This window comes from Camelina sativa, chromosome 11, assembly GCF_000633955.1.
Source record: "Camelina sativa cultivar DH55 chromosome 11, Cs, whole genome shotgun sequence".
NCBI lineage: Eukaryota > Viridiplantae > Streptophyta > Magnoliopsida > Brassicales > Brassicaceae > Camelina > Camelina sativa.
Genome location: NC_025695.1, coordinates 10,823,849 through 10,842,074, shown reverse-complemented (window position 1 = coordinate 10,842,074; position 18,226 = coordinate 10,823,849). Strand labels below are relative to the sequence as shown.

Here is an 18,226-nt window from a genome sequence, read left to right as displayed (position 1 = left end):
TTGTTTCAACAAATTTTAAAATTAATAAGATAATTAGAAGAAATAATACATTTAAATTTTTTTAATAAATATAAAAAGATATTTATGTACATAAAAAGATAATACTAATCCTAATTTTAAATTACTAATTCTATAATAAAAATAATTAAGGAAATTATACAGTTAATTTATATAATACAATAATTAATAAAATTATACTATCAATAGTTAATCATAAAAGAACAGGATTTTAAATATTCATAATTATATAAACAAATAAACTGTTGTCAATTTTAAGGATTAGAGATTTTGCCATGTGTTATGCAAAAACTTTGTTTCAACAAATTTAAAAATTAATAAGATAATTAGAAGAAATAATACATTTATAATTTTTTAATAAATATAAAAAGATAATTCTTATATGTACATAAAAATATAATACTAATCGTAATTTTAAATTACTAATTCTATAATAAAAATAATTAAGGAAATTATACAATTAATTTATATAATACCATAATTATTATACTATCAATAATTAGTCATAAAAGAAAAAGGATTTTAGATATTCACCATTATATAAACAAATAAAAAAAGAGAAAAAAGTAATTGTATATCTATTTTAAATTAATGGTGGTGTATTTGAAAAAAACACCACCATTAAAATTCACTATATTATTAAAGCCATATATGTGCAATTTTATGAAATATATTAATTATATTTTCTCTCTTTTTTTCTTTCTATTTGTCAAAATTTAACTATGAGATCAAAAAATTTATATATATATATATATATATATGTTTACGTAAATTAGAGCATATATTTACATATTATGCATATATATATATATATATATTTTCTTGGAAGTAAATTTACTTTTCAATTCATAAAAATTTGAGGAAAATTAATAAACGTCTATGAATCTTTGATATTGTTACTTTTTCAACTATGAGATAATATTAGTCTTCAGTTTTTTTTTGAGAATTATGTTTCACTAATTTTTAATTGTTTTTAATATTAAGCAAGATATAACTTTAATACAATGCACATATTTTTTGATTTGAAAATTGTAAATGCTATTTATTGGGATTGAGTACATAGAATTAAAATCTAATTTTATTATGTAATATATAGTAAAATTGTATTGCAAAATGGATTGTCTGAACTATAAATCCGGCTTCGCTTGGTTCTACATTTAAGTATTGTTCTAGTTTTAAAGTCTGGTTTTGGGTTTTGATTGAGGCCTAAAGATAGAAATATATATGATTCCATCGCAAAATCTTGGCTTTAATTGCGTTTGATTTTGTTTTTTTCAGAAATTGATGATAGAAAAATACTTAGGTTCACTCCTAAGGGTGAACCTTTTTGTTCACCCCCTCTTCTCTCAGCCAATCATAATCTTCCATCTAATATTTCATTTAAAAAATAAATCAAAACTAAATTAAATAGAAAAACAAATTAAGGAAACAAATTCTGTATACTTTTAATTAAGGAACGTTAAATATTAGCTTGATTTAGATTTTTAAAATTAGAACAAAATTATGTTGGTTTGGGTTTACAAATGAAATGGTTAGGGTTTAGATTTTACAATTAAAACGAAATTATATATCGGTTTGGGTTCACAAATGAGATGGTTAGATTTTAGATTTTACAATTAAAACGAAATTATATATCGGTTTGGGTTCACAAATGAGATGGTTAGATTTTAGATTTTACAATTAAAACGAAATTATATGTCGGTTTGGGTTCACAAATGAGATGGTTAAGGTTTAGATTTTACAAGTAGAACGAAATTATATGTCGGTTTGAGTTCACAAATGAGATGGTTAGAGTTTAGATTTTACAAGTAGAACGAAATTATATATCGGTTTGGGTTTATTAAAGAACGGTTTAAGTTTTTAATTTTATAATAATATATACAGATTTTATTTCTTTATTTTATAAGGAGGTAAATAAAATAAGGAAATAAAATTCTAGAATTTATAAGGGGGTAAATTTAATTATCATTCTAGGATTAAAGTTCTCAAATTTTTATGTTCAGGCAAACGATATAAAAAGTACCTTACAGTATGCAAACACGAGTTAATAAGACTTGCTTCCACGTCTCATGTCATTTCCAATTAATCTCTCAACATAAATCCAAAATGAGACGGAGACAAATGGAACGTCAGGGGAATTACACTAGTCGTGGTTATTAAACTTACGTTAATAGAAGAATATAATCATAATTAGATGGAAACATAATAATTATTTTTGACAGAAAATAGCATTTACATTTTGGTGCTTTATCTACACATAAACCCCATAGAAGGGGCAAAAAAAAACTAACAGGATCATCGCAAAAGGCAAAGCCTATTTGGTTTCCTTTTTGAACCAATTTGGCTCTCCTCTCCTTTTCTTCCTTCAGTCTCGTGAGCCTAACTCTTGTAGCATTTATATATTGAATATTCGGCAAAAGAAGCATTACATACATATTGGTTTCAGACAGGAATGACATCCGCATTTTGATTCTCGTCGCAGGTGATGATCAGGCCATCTGCGTAGGTCGAAAGGAGGCAATGCCACCACCTGCAGCCACTGGAGACTGCTTCTGCCGGAGGAACTATCATCAGAACATTGTCGTGTCTTCTTACCATCCCCATCACGCTCACCGTGCTTCCTTCTTTTATGTATCTGATCATCACACACAATCAAATATGGTTAAAATCAGTAACAAAAGGGTTATCTTTCATTGCAAATGTGAAACCAATGATCTCTCTTGTGTGTAGTAACAAAACGGTGACTTCTGGGTCTTACTAAATTTAGTCCTTACTTAACCTTCTAAGAATCTAAGCCCTTTAACTTCAGATCTAACACTGATGTGAGATGTTTAAGCCGTTTACTTTGACATAAGTTAACGGGTTACTTCCCACTATACATGTCTCATCGCAACTTTTTCTATGATTGTGACTTTTAGTGTGGAAGAAAAATCCATCGGTGCCAGTCAAAGTAAACGCCTACATCAACACTCTTGAGTATAAACTTTCAATCTTACTACAATCATGGTTTAGAAGGTTGCATTTTATGCAATTTCAGGTAAAATCTAGATTTCAAGGTTTGGACAGTGACTCTGACAAAAATATCAAGATTCGCATACCCTTCTTTGAGGCGCATGACTCGGTCATCGGCTGAGAGGTTGCGATCTGACAGCCACTTTAAGAAGGTGGGAGATTTATCTTTGTTCTGCATTGTTACGTTAGCCACTGTCGCCGGTTTGACAAAAGGAGAAACTTTTGATCCATATCCTGCTTTTACTAGCGCCCGCAATCCAGATTGGAAATCTGATATGTAAAAATCCGACACGTATTTCTGCCAAACAAAATATAACCACAACAAGATTCATCAAACTTAACCATCTCCTCTTTGTCATATAAAATCTTGAAACCTGAACAAACCTTTACAAGATAGAAAAAAAAAGAAACTAACCTCAGCATGTCTACATCCCCAAGAAAAGCATCGATGTTTAGGGTTTGCGGATTTCCCACCAAAACCTTTGTACTCATACAACTCCGTGGATACATAAACACATCTTGGTGTTCTTTGATATGAAGACTCCAGAGGAATGCTTCCACATGTCACAACCTACATACAAAAAAAAAAAAAAAAAGTTTCAACATTTTGAGCAAAACAAGAAATACACCAATGACCATCACTACCACATTTAACCATATCTCCATCAACATTGTTATTTTCAGAAATTATAAATAGTCTGTACAACGCATTACACTAGCTGTTGACGACTGTACTCCAATCCACAAATACAAAAAAACACCCGTGACTCCAATTTGTCCAATTATAAATTGGTCTAGTTTCACTAAAGACTCTTATAAATCTATGCTGAACACAAACGACGAACCCCCTAAGTTTACTAATATAAAATTTCAGACACAGACAAAAGCAAAAATCATCATAAAGCACCCAGAAACATAATGTAGCAAAACAAAAACTAAAATGAAGTTAATTAAACACTAAACAGAGATCCAAGCATATGATACATCCATAAGCAAAAAGCCAATGATAGATAATGACATTCTAACTTCACTCAAAATTTGAAAACGACCTAAACGCTAAATTAGGAAGCAATTTAGTTTAACCAGAACAATTAAAGTCACTTACTAAAACTGGGAATTTTTGTAAAACATCTGAAAATTAGGTTTTAACTTACCCCTGTAACCTTAACGAATTGTCCATCAATGGCGCCTCTAAGCTCAGCATCTGGATACTTTTTGATGAAACTCAACAGTCCTTTTCTTCTCCAAACGCAGTTCCAAATCAAAACCACGATTGCTGGACAAACCGCCGCTAAAACCGCCGCAATCACCACAGGTTTCTTAACCGCCACGGTAAGAAACGCTCCCACTAGCAATCCCATCGCGGCCACGATAAGAACCGCCCAAACTACCGCTTTTGGTACTGTAAACCCGACCCGAACCGGGTCTACGTTAAGACTCGTCACCGACGACCCGTATTTAGGCTTGCTCGACGCTAAATTACTCAACTGGTGATCCAATTGACCCGACCTCCTCGACCCGGATNAAACACTAAACAGAGATCCAAGCATATGATACATCCATAAGCAAAAAGCCAATGATAGATAATGACATTCTAACTTCACTCAAAATTTGAAAACGACCTAAACGCTAAATTAGGAAGCAATTTAGTTTAACCAGAACAATTAAAGTCACTTACTAAAACTGGGAATTTTTGTAAAACATCTGAAAATTAGGTTTTAACTTACCCCTGTAACCTTAACGAATTGTCCATCAATGGCGCCTCTAAGCTCAGCATCTGGATACTTTTTGATGAAACTCAACAGTCCTTTTCTTCTCCAAACGCAGTTCCAAATCAAAACCACGATTGCTGGACAAACCGCCGCTAAAACCGCCGCAATCACCACAGGTTTCTTAACCGCCACGGTAAGAAACGCTCCCACTAGCAATCCCATCGCGGCCACGATAAGAACCGCCCAAACTACCGCTTTTGGTACTGTAAACCCGACCCGAACCGGGTCTACGTTAAGACTCGTCACCGACGACCCGTATTTAGGCTTGCTCGACGCTAAATTACTCAACTGGTGATCCAATTGACCCGACCTCCTCGACCCGGATAAAATCGGACCGGAAGAACCGAGAGAACCGGAGGTGATTAAACCGGTCGGCTGAAGCTGAGAGAGCGGACCTGAGAATTTCTTAACCGAACCAGAGTTGGGACCAGATCGAACGGATCCACTATTAGGGTTGGAAGAAGAACCGGAGACACGTGGCGGCGCCTGAAGCCTCGAAGTACCTCCGCTGCTATTACCACCGACGATTAACGGCGGCGGTCCTTGTGAATCGACGACGGAGATATCGAACATCCTTCCTAGCTCGCCGGATTTCTTGATGTCGCCTCCGGTGTAAGGCACAGCTCGAGCCGCCATTGTCGGTGGTCGCTCTTTTGGCTGCTCTAGCTTTCCCGATACGTAGAGTCCATTTGGTAGCTGGTGGGATTGGATCCGACCCGCCATTTCTTGAGAAGAGAAGAGAAGAGAGAGAGATAAAGCTAAGAATACAGAGAGAAAACTTTACTCTTTGAGTGCTCCAGAAGAGAGAGAGAGAGAGAGAGAGTAGTCTCGCGCGTGTAGGTGTGAGTGGCAGTGAAGGTGGAAGGAAAGAAGAAGAAGGACGAAGGATGTGAAATGACGAAAAAGGGTAACTCAGGAATGTGTTATTACGAAGTTGCCACTGTGTGTGTTCTGAAAACAGGGCGATTGCGTAATCTTTGAAGTAGGCTAAGTTAGTTACAAGGTTTTTTTTTTTTTTATTGGTTGATTTGTAACAGTAATCCCCTACTTGGCGCTTTTTTCAATTTACACTTTTTCATCTTTATTTCAAAACCTTTACAAATTACACCCATACTTTTTCTCTATTTTAAATTGGCCTACAATTTTTTTTTTTTGGGTTAAAAACTAAAAAAATGCTTAGTGTAAAGTTTCTAAACAATTAGCCAGCAAACCCCAATCATATGTGAGATCTTTAAGGATTGGATTATTTTGGTCTTTGTAAAGATTAGATTACACAAAACAAAACGTATCAATGTCCAATAATATTTTTGCCTCGATAATTGACAAAACAAAAAAGTGTAGTAGCCTTTGACCCTTTGTTACAACTTACAGCAATACAAGTTTTGACTCTAAATTTCGAATTTATAAAACAAAGAAATATAAAGATCGACATTATTTTATTTTTAATTGTAAAAAAGAAGTTTATTAGAGTTTTGTTGTTCGGGAGTCGCAAGAATTGATAGATTCGATCTTTGTTCTTAACAAGAATAAATAGACTTATCTTTGAGTAGGACCATCTTCAACGGCCCAATGCCAGCGTTTCTCATTAATCATAACCAAGTTCATGCACGTAAATTACTTGTTCTTTGTATTTTCCTTGTTACATCTATTGTATAAAACTAAACTGTAATTTTAAAGATTTAATTAAATTTCATCACACGTGATCTAAGTGTAATGCTAATTAGCATTTTTAAATATCCGAATGATTGCAATAATTGAAGCCACTATAAAAATATATACAGTGAGTACAGTACAAAAAGAGTTAGTAGACTGATGATATATATATATATATATATATATATATTTGTTAGCAATATTTAGCGGCTAGGGTAAATTCAACTTAATTTGTTTATTAGTGTATAAACTTAAAATGTATATACATATAAATATTTGTTGGACTTAGATTCTTGTGTAGCTGTCACTATAGTATGAAGATTCTGTAATATTTGAGATGGTGAAGGGGTAAATGTTGGAAATCACATATAGTCGGTGGGTTGCTATGGGAAGAATCCAAAGGAAGATAATAATATGGGTGCAAATGGGATATTATGTGTTTTGACGAAAATACCCCCCTTGCAACAGACCATGCAAACTCACTTGGATTTTTTTTGCTCTTTTTTTGTCGGATCTTTTAATAATAACTAGATTTTAATCTGTAGTATACCGTGGGACAATTTTTTACAAAATAATAACATTTTTTTTTTTTTTATATTTAGTTTGTTTTGTTTAATTAAATAATAATTTTTTTTGGATTGTCAATTATTAAAACAATAATAGAGGAAATAAATACATAAATATGTAATTTATAAGATATTGTCGAATTAAGTCACAATTTTACCAATGATTTAATTGTTTTACAAAACTTTAGTTAAATTATCCTGATTTAATATGTCTAATATTCTTATATTGGTGGTATTGACCAAATAATTAAAGGAAGATTTAACCTGTGTTTCAAAACCGAATTAGTGATATTTTATATTTATACTAATGTTAATTCAAACCGTCATGTTTATAACATGTCCCGCTATATAACAACAAACCGTCATATTAGTGGTTTGACCCGTGTTTCAAAATCTTCATATTAGTGGTTTTGGTTGTGTGTTGTGTTTTGTTTGTGAAGTTGATATTTATACATGGAAAATGCTTGATGAGCAAGGAGTTTACGATCCGTAGCAATAAAAGAGAGATTTTAGTGTTTTCCTATTTGAGTTGATAACATTATCGCATAATAATATCCAGTTTCTTAACACGATATATATTATATTAAATGTTTTTCTTGATGCTAAAGCTAAATATACCCGATTATTGAGTTTCTAAAGTTGAGTTCTCGTTTTTATGAACTTTATTAATGTTATAATAATTATTGCAATTGTAATCATTTGTTACTCAAACTCGGTTGTGTCATTTAAATTTAAGAGATCATACAGTCTCTAAAGATCTATTAAAATAGGTTTGGAAATTTTTATGGAATTAAAAATTTAGTGCGTAGAGTTGTTTTTGGAAAAATCGAAATGTATAGATGTTGTCAAGCTATTTATGGCAATATATGTATCAAATTAGGTCGATTTAAATAGTTCCATAAAATGATTTTTCAGGAATTGTTATTTTAGGAAAATAGTTAGAGGTTAATGTTGTAAATAAAATAAATTAAATAACCAAAACTTCAAGGGCATAACACAAAATGTACTTCAAAAATAATAATATAGATGTTTTTTTTTTTTCACTATTTATATATGGTTTCAGAAAAACTTAGATATTGACATATGTTTGAAAACTTCATTATTGAGATCCTTCTTTTCATATGGTGACATTTTTCTGTTGTCTTCTTTTCTACGCTAAATAATTTGTACAGTTAACAGTCAGAAAACACCATTTTCACAACAATATGAAACTATCATATGATGATGGCACTGGCTGCTATATATCCGACATAGATCTAATCTCTATATCAATTATTGATTTGAATGAAACGTAAGCAACTAAAAAGTTTACTGTTCTCTTTTTTTTTGAACACATCAAAAGATCCGAGTTGCCAAATTATATAATGCAAAATCAATGGAAATTACAATTTCTGTGTGTTACACGAAAAGTAAAAGTTTCCATAACCAACGAAACAAGACACATTAAACCGAAACCGGTTTTGACGACAGAGAAGCTGGACCAGAAGATGAGCTGATGATGTTATCACTGTTCTTCTAATTGTGATCGATTTAGAATGTTTCCTTTGAGTGCAGTGTTGCCTTCTTAAAACCATTTAAGAAGAAGAAGACGAGCTCTGCATCCGTTGTTTGATCCATGACTCCAGATACTGCAGCTCCTGATTACTGATCGAGTGTCCAAGATCCGGATAAGCCTTCAGAAAAAACGAACTCTCCTCAGTTATATTATCGTCTTTCCATGTGATCAGTATTTGGATTTGACTGCTCTGTTTATGTTTGATTGAATTTTATATCATTATACCTTGAATTCACAAGTCACACCAGCTTGTTGAAGAAAAGGAAGAGCTGCTTGACCAGCTTCGAATAGTACAGTCTTGTCATCTATGCCATGAGACCACAAGATTGGTGTCTGCATATGCAAAATCCGGAGACTCAGAAACCCCCCAAAACAGTGACGAGGAGATCCGACATTTACACTTTATAAGAAACCAAAAAGAAAACAGATGGAAACCTTTTTAGCATCTTCAGTAAACTGACTGATGATCGAAGAGTTGAACGGAATCCATCCGCTAAAGACTGAACCTCCTCCAAGAGTTTTCGGGTAAAGAAGAACACTAGCCAAGGTTAATGCACCTGCAGAACATCAAACACATTGTAGAATTTTAGAATCAGTTAGTAAAATCCATGGAAATGAGTAACTATGGAGGTGCAAAGAGAGATCACCTCCTTGGCTAAATCCACAGATATACACATTTTCCGGGTTTATGCCTCCTGCAATCTCCTTATCTATAACAGCATGAATGTTCTTAACCGCTTTAAGCAAACTGCTTTCATCTTTCGGAGAGCCCTACCACATAAAAAAAGTTGCTTACTTGATGGCATACAAATATCTCTTGAACAGAGCCAACTCCTTAAAATGTAAACAACACAGTCTGTTCCTTTATACATTATAAATCTTGAAATCTACTGAAAAAGTACTGATTGGTTATTAAGCTACCAAGTTAGTAAGTATGTGAAGAAGTGTTACCGCAGTAAGAGGAAGCTCAGGGATGTCAAACCAAGACGGCATCACTGCACCATCTGCACAAAACAAAATCAAAGCCAATCAACACTTTAGCAAGGCACACACAATAATGTCAAATAGCAAGCTTCTCAGAATGAGGTGGAAACCTAAAACTTCGGATTAGCTTAAGAATATACTAATTACACAATGCTTATGCAATAAGCCACAATTTGCAAGCTCAAATCTAATTCATAAACACTAATCAAAACCTAGAGAAGAACGAAACGCATAACACACAAACTCTAATGATCCCCAAATTGAGAAAGTATAAAAGGTCAATCGTACAATTGCAGGAGACAGGATTTGATGGAGCAGAAGGGAAGAGCCACTTAGTGTTCCTAAACTCCGGGGACCTGAAAAGTGTTTTGATGGGTTCGTTTGCAGGTCCAGAATCACCAAGCCCGTGAAGCCATAAGATGAAGGTTCGAGCCATGGAGTCTGGGTTCCGTGAAGAAGAAGAAGAAGAGGTGGATGACAAGTAAGGTTTGTTTTGGAAGAAGAAGACTACGAAGAAGAAGAAGACAGTGCTCAATAGTGCGGTCGTGAGAAGAACGATCGGTTTCGTCAGTCTACTTGTTCGCATCCCTTCACCATTTTATTTTGGAGATCGAACTCTCTCATAAAGCTCTGTTTTTTTTAATGTCGAATCGAATCAAAGACTATGTCTAAATGACTAAAATGCCCTCAGTGTCAAATCCTATAAAGACTTTTTTTTTGGCTGTGTTTTTTTTTAGTTCTTCATGCTTAAGATTGCAAATGTATTCCAATGTTTGCATTATACATATTTTCAAATCAATACAATCACAAACTCTATGTATTCCAGAACACTCCAGAGTCCAGACCAAACCAGACAATGAGCTTTAGAGAATAGTCAGTCTTCTTCTTGTCTTAGGTACAATTATTAACTTAACAAATCTTTAAGACAATTAAGTTGAAGACAAGTAGACGAAGACGAAGTCTTCAACCGTCTCTTGATCCATGACTCTATATACTTGAGCTCCTTATTGCTGATTGAGTGCCCGAGACCAGGATATGACTGTTGATAAACAAGTATATTAGATTTCTGTTATGTACGTCTTTCAATAGTGTTTTGATTTGAGTATGTACCTTGAATTCACAGGTAACACCTGCTTCGTTGAGAAAAGGAATAGCAGCTTGACCAGCTTCATAGAGTACAAGGTTGTCATCAGTGCCATGAGACCACAAGATTGGTGTCTGCGTATTGCAAAATCTAAAAGACTCAGAAACTCAAATAGTTACAGTGATAAGAGATCAATGTTTATAAGAAACATAAGTGATGGTGAATGAACCTTCTTAGCCTCTTCCGGAAACTGACTGATGATTGAAGAACTTAATGGAACCCATCCGCTTAGGACTGCTCCTCCTCCAAGAGTTTTTGGGTAGAGAAGAACACTAGCCAATGTTAATGCTCCTGCAAGAAAAATCTCATTAGGAGCCAGCCACAATGCATAAAGTGGATTCAGATCGATATCAAACGGTCTAAGGGTGGGAAAAAGAGAAACACACCTCCTTGGCTTAATCCACAGATAAAAACGTTTTCAGGATTGGTTCCTTGAGCAATCTCCTGGTCTATAATGGAATGCACGCTCTTAACTGCTTCAAGCACGCTGCTTTCATCAATTGGAGAGCCCTAACACACATAAAAGATACATACTTTAAAAATGCAAGATCGGCCTGTTTTTTTATATAATAAACCTTCAATCTGCTAAACAAGTGCTAATTATCGACATTGCTTCACAAGGTGGAACTTGGAGCTACCAGTTTAGAAAGAAAGAAAAGTAAAACCAAGTCTTATTATAACAGACGTTAGTTGTAAAGAGAGAAGTAATACCACTTCAAAAGGAAGTTCAGGAACGTCAAACCAAGAGCGCATCACCGCACCATCTGTACAAGAAAGAGGATGCATGAAACCAACAGATACTTCACTCAATCATGTGTCTAGTAATACCAATCTCTTTCAAGTGAACAGAAGTGGCAAATCTACTTCATTAATAGGAACAACCAAGACGGCTTATTAGTCTAATTATGATAAATCAATCATTAAAACAGAGGCAAATCATGCTAAACCAAAAGATTTCGAATCATAAAATGAAATGCAATTTCCTTCAAGGAAAAAAAAAAAACAAACCTTTAAGCCAAATGAAACCATAAACCAACATGAATACAAAGTGAAGTTAAGAAAAGAAAAGGTAAGAAGAAAGTACTGTTGCAGGTAACAGGATTGAATGGAGCAGAAGGGAAGAGCCACACAGCGTTCTTCAAATCCGCGGATTTGAATTGTGTTTGGATGAATTCATTGGCAGGTCCAGAATCTCCCAAACCGTGAAGCCACAGGATGAAGATTCGAGCCATGGTATGTTTGAAAGTGATAATTACAGGTATAAAAGTAGAAGAAAGAAATGATGGTCAATACCGTGATGGTGACAGAGAGAAGAAAGATCGTCTTCTTCTTCGCCTGTACCTTTTGCCATTTCTATACTGACTTGAACTCTCCCCCTCTCTCAAAGTCGTCGCGACGACTTCAAAGTACAAAAAAATGTCCAATGGGTTGATAAACAAGAAGCTAAAATGACTAAAGTACCCTCGACTACGCTTTATGTTCTAAACGACATCGTACTTTAGCTGCAACCCCTTGTCAGTGTTTTTTTTTTAAAGCCAGAGAGACAGAGAGAGAGAAGGGGAATATCTCGGGAGAGACAGAAAGCGACGATTGGTTGGTGAATTTTTTTGGAGCATCTTTTTTATTTTGGGGGAATTGGGAGAAAATTATTTCAATGGCGACTTCGAAGCTTCAAGCTATCTGGAATCACCCTGCCGGTCCTAAAACCAGTGAGTCAATCAATTCGGCTTTTTGTTTTTGTTTTCTTCGATTTCGATTCTTCGTATTGATAATCGAATTGAGCAATCCACATGTCTTATAATCCCTTCTTTTGTCAGTTTTGTCTCCCAACTATTTTGATGGATTTGACTTTCCACTTTGGATATGTTTTGTTTGGATTGATATGTTACTATGGTCTATGAAAATGTAACAACAACTTTTGATGTTACGAAAGAAGAAGAATCAGTCTTCGCTTCATGTTGGTGATATAGATTTGAGAATCATCGAGCTTGATCTCTCTATAAGTCTACTCGTTACTGTCCAGCTTTTTTTAACTCGCGTTTGTTTCCACTTTCCAGTGTTTAATTCTAATTGAAATCAAACAAGTGCTTTTTTTAGTAGCTTGATCAAAAAAATCTTTTCCAACGTTTTGGTCTTTCTCAGTTCATTTCTGGGCACCGACGTTCAAGTGGGGTATTAGTATTGCCAACATTGCAGACTTTGCCAAACCTCCAGAGAAACTTTCTTATCCTCAACAAATTGGTATGTCATATTTTTTTTTACCTGTTTCACTGCTCTTCCTGTGCATAAAAAAGATCGCATCTCTCTATTGAAAAGTGGACTTGCTTTTTTTAGCCTTGTAACCTCAATACTTGTACCATACTTGTTCATTGTTCCATGATCAGTTTCCACCTGTGTTTGCAATGCCTTGATGTTCTTACGGTATTTATTGATTTCTCTTGCATTAGCTGTTACATGCACTGGAGTTATCTGGTCTCGCTACAGCATGGTAATCAATCCGGTAAGTTCCTTTACACTACTCCTGATAGTTCCCATCACATTCACATGGAAGATAAGCTGTTTTCCTTTTCCTACCGAGCCTTTTGGTTCTCGCATTGGAGCTAGTACTCACTAATACTGTTATATACTACTGTTTTATCATGATCTTCTTCTCCCTTGCTTTTGCGGTGAGTGATTTGTGATTTGGATTTTGCTTGGTAACTTCTTTGATTCTTTCTTACTTTTGCTTACAGAAAAACTGGAACCTCTTCAGCGTTAATGTTGCTATGGCAGGGACAGGCATATACCAGCTTGCTCGTAAAATTAAGTAAGGCCAAGAGAGAACACTCTGATTTCTTCTTACTTAAATTGTGCACAAAATGCTCTATGCTACTAGAAAAAGAAGAATCTATTGTTTTTGCTATGAGCACTCCTCTCTACCAATGAACATACTTGTGCTTAACACTAGTAAAATAAGCATTTGGCTGGTTAATTGATGTTTTCTCAAATACCAAATTGAAACACCTGCTTTGATTTACAGGCACGATTTTGCAACCGAAGCTGAGCCTGCTGTTGCGAACGAATGATTATGATGACGAAGCTGAGCATTCTAAAGGAAAACTGGATATCATCTTGCTTCTGTCCAAGATATTTTATTTTCTTTGCATTCCCAGATCTTCTGGGTCGGATTACGATATCATTTCCAAGGTTTTTAAGTATTCTGGTTTGATCTTTGTTCCAATGATAAAAAAGGAGATCAAAAGCTCCCCTTCATATGCTGCTTTCAAAGTAAAATACTCCACAAAGAAATTAATTGTTTATACTGTTGAATCAAATTGTTCAGACAAAAAGACCAGAAATTTCCTATGAATCGAATGTTTAGTCTGAATCAATGAATCGAATGTTTAGTCTGAATCAATGAGTCGTTTCCATTAACAACAAAAGGAATAAGTTATGGATAACAGACCAAAACATGGAACTGCATCCACATCTAATGACTGTTTTGTTCTTTCTGTGTGTCTTTCTTCCTAATGACATTGAGACTTGAAGGCAAGAAACCAAAACCGAGTAGCATGGGTTGGAATGCATCCAGCTTATCATTCTTCTAATGGCTTGTCGTCTTTTGGATCCTTTTCAGCATCCTCATCGTTTGCATTCAAGTTCAGTCCTAACTCCACAGTGCTTTCGTTCAAATCTTGTCGCACTACTTTTTCTTCATCCTGTGCTATTTTTTCGTCATCCTGTACTACTTTTTCTTCATCCTGTACTATTTTCTCTTCATCCTGCTAACAAGAAACAAAAGAGAGGTTCAGTATCTAACAAAATATCACACAAGATCATGAAGCATTCTATATTCAAATCGATTCTCGGGTATTCAAATTCAACACGTGGACAAGGGGAACTAGAAAAAAGATTACAATAATGGCTGGCGATAAACAAAGTCTAGAAACCAAGAAAATTCAAAGAAGTTAGATAAAAAGATCAGTTATTGATAAGCCTACTACCAAAAGAAATGACAGTTAAGGCTATAAGTACCAGGTACAGTTCAGTTTGGTAGAATAAAGGTACAGAGTGTTGTTGTACCTGTGTATCTTCCATCGGAACATCATTTATGTCAGGCTTCTCCTCCACTACCGTTTCCATCTCGCTAGACTGTGCTACACTTTTGTCCTCATCAACCTTGTCTTCCTGCTCGACCTTGTTATCCTCATCAATCTTCTCATCCTCCTCAATCTTCTCATCATCCTCGATTTCAGTAATTTCCTTCTTCGCTTCCTCAAGTACTGCAATCTGCACCATTTAATCACACTTCACTATTAGTGGATCCCTAAATAATCAAGCCTATGAAACGATAAACCCTATATAACACTTTCTTGCTTAGCCTCATCAAAGTTTCAGATAATCTTAATCATTCCATGCAAAAAGATATGAACTTCAAAACATTGACATATCTCATGATTCCCAGAAGACGGTTCTACTAATACATTGCCTCCATTACCATCCTAATCCAGCCCTAAATCAGTCCACATGAATTAAAAATGGCAAAACAGAGACATAGGCCAGACCAATTAATCCTTCAACAGTGCTCAAAACTAACCTTTTTAAAATGTTAACACAGCGATTAAAACCCTAATCACTGTAGCAGTCACCTAAGCAATCAAACTCCTAGCAAAAATCCCCCTAGGACATAGCTCAATTCAATGCAACCATACAGAATACAACACAAGAAACTTTAACAAAACTAACCGGCACGTATTTGAATCGCCGTCGCGGAGGATCTTCAGCCGCTGCAGCTGCAGTGACAGAGTCGTCGCTCGGAGAATTACTCTCACTCTTATTACCATCTTCATTGCCATTACCATTCTGAGACAATGGAGCCCATTTATAGAGCAATAAATGCGATCCGTTACTGCCGTCGGAATTCGAACCACCACCGTTGTTAACAACGGAGGCTGCGGCGGATGCAGTGTTGTTATTGTCCTTCTTGGCGGAAGGAGAAACGTGAACCCACTTCTTCTTCCACTTCCTTACCGGACCTGTGAATACCGTTGCTGGTCCGTAACGAGTCGAGGACCTACCTAACCGAGCCCCAACTCCTTCCATAACACGACCTCGCTGATTCACTAATCAAAAAAATCAAAACTTTTTCGAATCACAAATTCAATTATGAAACTTTTAATTTCCAGGTTACGAAATTTTCAAATTGAACAAAGAATTAATGAACGCTCTCTCTCTCTCTCAGACAGATCTCAAGTTTTTGTTAAGCGACCAATTTTATTGGGTTGACGCAACAAGAAGACTCTCGCGCTAAGCTAGAGGGGTTTGACTAAGTACACGTGTGCGGTAATTATACGCTAATCTGTTTCGAGCTTACCGTACGCGTGCTGTAGCTTGAAATATTTAGGTTTTCCACAAAGAGAAAGACTCTCTCTGGTCTAGAGACTCTCTCTCGGCTATTTGTGATCTAGAAAAGCGCCCTCGGAGAGAGTTTAAAGTAAAAGACGTATATACCCCTAGTGCTCTCTCCTATATAAACGTCGCTTAAACATTGTCCCTAACCATCATCTCTTTCATATGGCGGCTAGGTCTAGGGTTTTAAGTGTTTATCTGATTCGAGTTACATTGTATGAGGGGCTACATTGTACCGAGAGAAGGGTTGAATTCGATACCTTTACTCTTGAATTTGCCAAAAAATACGGCTGTAGCTAGATTAACTAAGAAGCTATCTGGCCGGTGGTCGCGAGAGAGATTAAGATCTCTCCGGTCGATTCATCTGCTTACCGAGTTTCTTACATCTTTTGTTTAAATTATTACTACCTTACCTATCTTTTAATTTGTCAAAATTTAATTTGTAGATAAATAGTGATTTATGAGAAAGGTTAATTAAGAAATGAGATTAGCAGATATAAAAAGATGCTGTTTTCAAGAGACCTTTCTCGTAGATTAAAATTTAAGGCTCCATTCCAGGCGATCTGATCTTTTCTTTATGAGCAGTTATGTGTCTTATTGGTGCCTACATGTTTCTGAATCATATCACTATTGTTTGGTTTTTGAAAATTTGATCATAAGATTAACAGTCTTTTAATGATGTAACTGAAGTATTTGCCCTTAATAGCTGATTTGATAAAGAGTGGTTGGTTTTGATGTGAATTGTTGATGTAATGAAGATTTGATTTGTTTGTGGATTGTTACGGTCTTGGACTTCATCTCAGTAATAACAGTGGCGGTGTGTTAACCAATTTAGAACGGATCTAATGGGAATATAGTTCTAATTTGAACAATTGTTACATTGAACAGAGGGAACTTGCAATGACTGAAGAGAGAACGATTTTATAATTAAAAAGTGAACTGAATCATTTTCAAATTTCACAAGTATGGAGGACCAGTTAATAATAATCCAAATAAACATAAGAAGTACATGAGAGACATCAAAGACCTGCTCATAAAACAGGAGGTGCAAACAACACCACCATTATATCCATAGCAATGTTAGCTTCTATCCAATGCTAGGATAATCCGGGGCTTAAGGTTTTTAAGTTTTGGTCTTGTAGCAATTCATGTATCTGCACCAAGCCAGCGAATGAAGTTATGAAATCCTTATGGTGAAATACTTTGTAGTCTTGTGTCAAGCAAAACACAAGGACACAGATAAGAATGAAAACATAATCATAAGGCATTTCATCTTAAAAAGCTGCAAATCAACTTTCAGGATATGTCCTGCACAACCATAGTTGACATGATGATTCACCATTCCCTAAGTTAGTTGTACCATATCTCAAAAGGCACCGTTACCTTTTGTGCATCGTCATATGAAAAAAAAACTTAATACAAAATGTGACCAGAAACACGACCGGCTTCTATTATAATCATACATACTATATAGTAGAGTTTTTTGTGGATTTTAGTTTCAAACTATCTTCTAAACGTGTGACATGGATTTACCTCCCCAATTTGATACAAACGCAGTTGCTCTTACTCTGTTTGTACAAATGAAGCTGTAACATGCTTTTAAAGAGTGCTCATAAGTCATAATTTGTAACCAGAACCAAAAAAAAAAGTCAAACAATCCTCGGTACATTTTGATTTGTAATAGTACTAGTTAAACATGTGAGGAAAAGAAAACAAAGCAAGTTTTATTAACAAAAAAAACTACACTCACAACTCATAAAATTTAAAAATGATTGGTAAAAAGTTCATTGCCTAAAATCTATCTATGTGAAACTCCTTGGTTTATGCCTCTAAATAGCAAAACTTCCCAAACCGTAAACATATGATATAAAGTGGTTTAAAACGAAATTTCCAATCATTTTTATATCCGCATTAAGTAAAAAAATTAGCCCTGGGATTTTAAACCGAACCGAGACAACCGAACCGATATTTTTGGTGTTCGGTTTGGTTTCGGTTATGGCGGCTGAACCGTTCGGTACAATTTTTTTTTTCAAAAAAACCGAAATATTTCGGATATTTCGGTTCGGTTTTCGGTTAACCGATTTTTTTTTGATTTTAATTTTTTAAATTTTTTTTAGGGAAAAAACTAATAAAA

At 35.0% G+C, this 18,226-nt stretch overlaps 5 protein-coding genes across 8 annotated transcripts; 1 reads left to right on the top strand and 4 right to left on the bottom strand.

Annotated features, from left to right (window-relative positions):
* Window positions 2,190-5,658, bottom strand: LOC104722809 (uncharacterized membrane protein At1g16860-like). 3 transcript variants are annotated; one of them, XM_010441045.2, is made up of 5 exons: window positions 5,113-5,656; window positions 4,185-4,539; window positions 3,446-3,601; window positions 3,117-3,328; window positions 2,190-2,653 (listed from the first exon to the last, which is right to left on the bottom strand). In XM_010441045.2, the coding sequence occupies exons 1-5, from the start codon at window positions 5,523-5,525 to the stop codon at window positions 2,461-2,463; spliced, it is 1,329 nt and encodes a 442-aa protein (XP_010439347.1). In that variant the 5' UTR covers window positions 5,526-5,656; the 3' UTR covers window positions 2,190-2,460. The 3 variants fall into 3 exon arrangements, with proteins under 3 accessions (XP_010439347.1, XP_010439348.1, XP_010439349.1); XM_010441046.2 differs by having other exon boundaries at window positions 4,185-4,548; window positions 5,122-5,656; XM_010441047.2 differs by lacking the exon at window positions 4,185-4,539 and having other exon boundaries at window positions 4,758-5,658.
* On the bottom strand, window positions 8,319-10,195 carry LOC104722808 (probable carboxylesterase SOBER1-like). Its single transcript, XM_010441044.2, has 6 exons — window positions 9,849-10,195; window positions 9,528-9,580; window positions 9,224-9,347; window positions 9,012-9,133; window positions 8,802-8,909; window positions 8,319-8,694 (listed from the first exon to the last, which is right to left on the bottom strand). Exons 1-6 carry the CDS (start codon window positions 10,144-10,146, stop codon window positions 8,596-8,598), a joined length of 804 nt encoding a protein of 267 aa, XP_010439346.1. The 5' UTR covers window positions 10,147-10,195; the 3' UTR covers window positions 8,319-8,595.
* On the bottom strand, window positions 10,307-12,128 carry LOC104722807 (carboxylesterase SOBER1). The gene is made up of 6 exons (XM_010441043.2): window positions 11,789-12,128; window positions 11,416-11,468; window positions 11,091-11,214; window positions 10,874-10,995; window positions 10,671-10,778; window positions 10,307-10,599 (listed from the first exon to the last, which is right to left on the bottom strand). Exons 1-6 carry the CDS (start codon window positions 11,934-11,936, stop codon window positions 10,465-10,467), a joined length of 690 nt encoding a protein of 229 aa, XP_010439345.1. The 5' UTR covers window positions 11,937-12,128; the 3' UTR covers window positions 10,307-10,464.
* On the top strand, window positions 12,224-13,977 carry LOC104722806 (mitochondrial pyruvate carrier 4). Its single transcript, XM_010441042.2, has 5 exons — window positions 12,224-12,413; window positions 12,847-12,945; window positions 13,152-13,204; window positions 13,437-13,510; window positions 13,724-13,977. The coding sequence occupies exons 1-5, from the start codon at window positions 12,359-12,361 to the stop codon at window positions 13,767-13,769; spliced, it is 327 nt and encodes a 108-aa protein (XP_010439344.1). The 5' UTR covers window positions 12,224-12,358; the 3' UTR covers window positions 13,770-13,977.
* Window positions 14,094-15,981, bottom strand: LOC104722805 (golgin subfamily A member 6-like protein 22). 2 transcript variants are annotated; one of them, XM_010441040.1, is made up of 3 exons: window positions 15,430-15,981; window positions 14,767-14,973; window positions 14,094-14,468 (listed from the first exon to the last, which is right to left on the bottom strand). In XM_010441040.1, exons 1-3 carry the CDS (start codon window positions 15,784-15,786, stop codon window positions 14,280-14,282), a joined length of 753 nt encoding a protein of 250 aa, XP_010439342.1. In that variant the 5' UTR covers window positions 15,787-15,981; the 3' UTR covers window positions 14,094-14,279. The 2 variants fall into 2 exon arrangements, with proteins under 2 accessions (XP_010439342.1, XP_010439343.1); XM_010441041.2 differs by having other exon boundaries at window positions 14,094-14,465; window positions 15,430-15,980.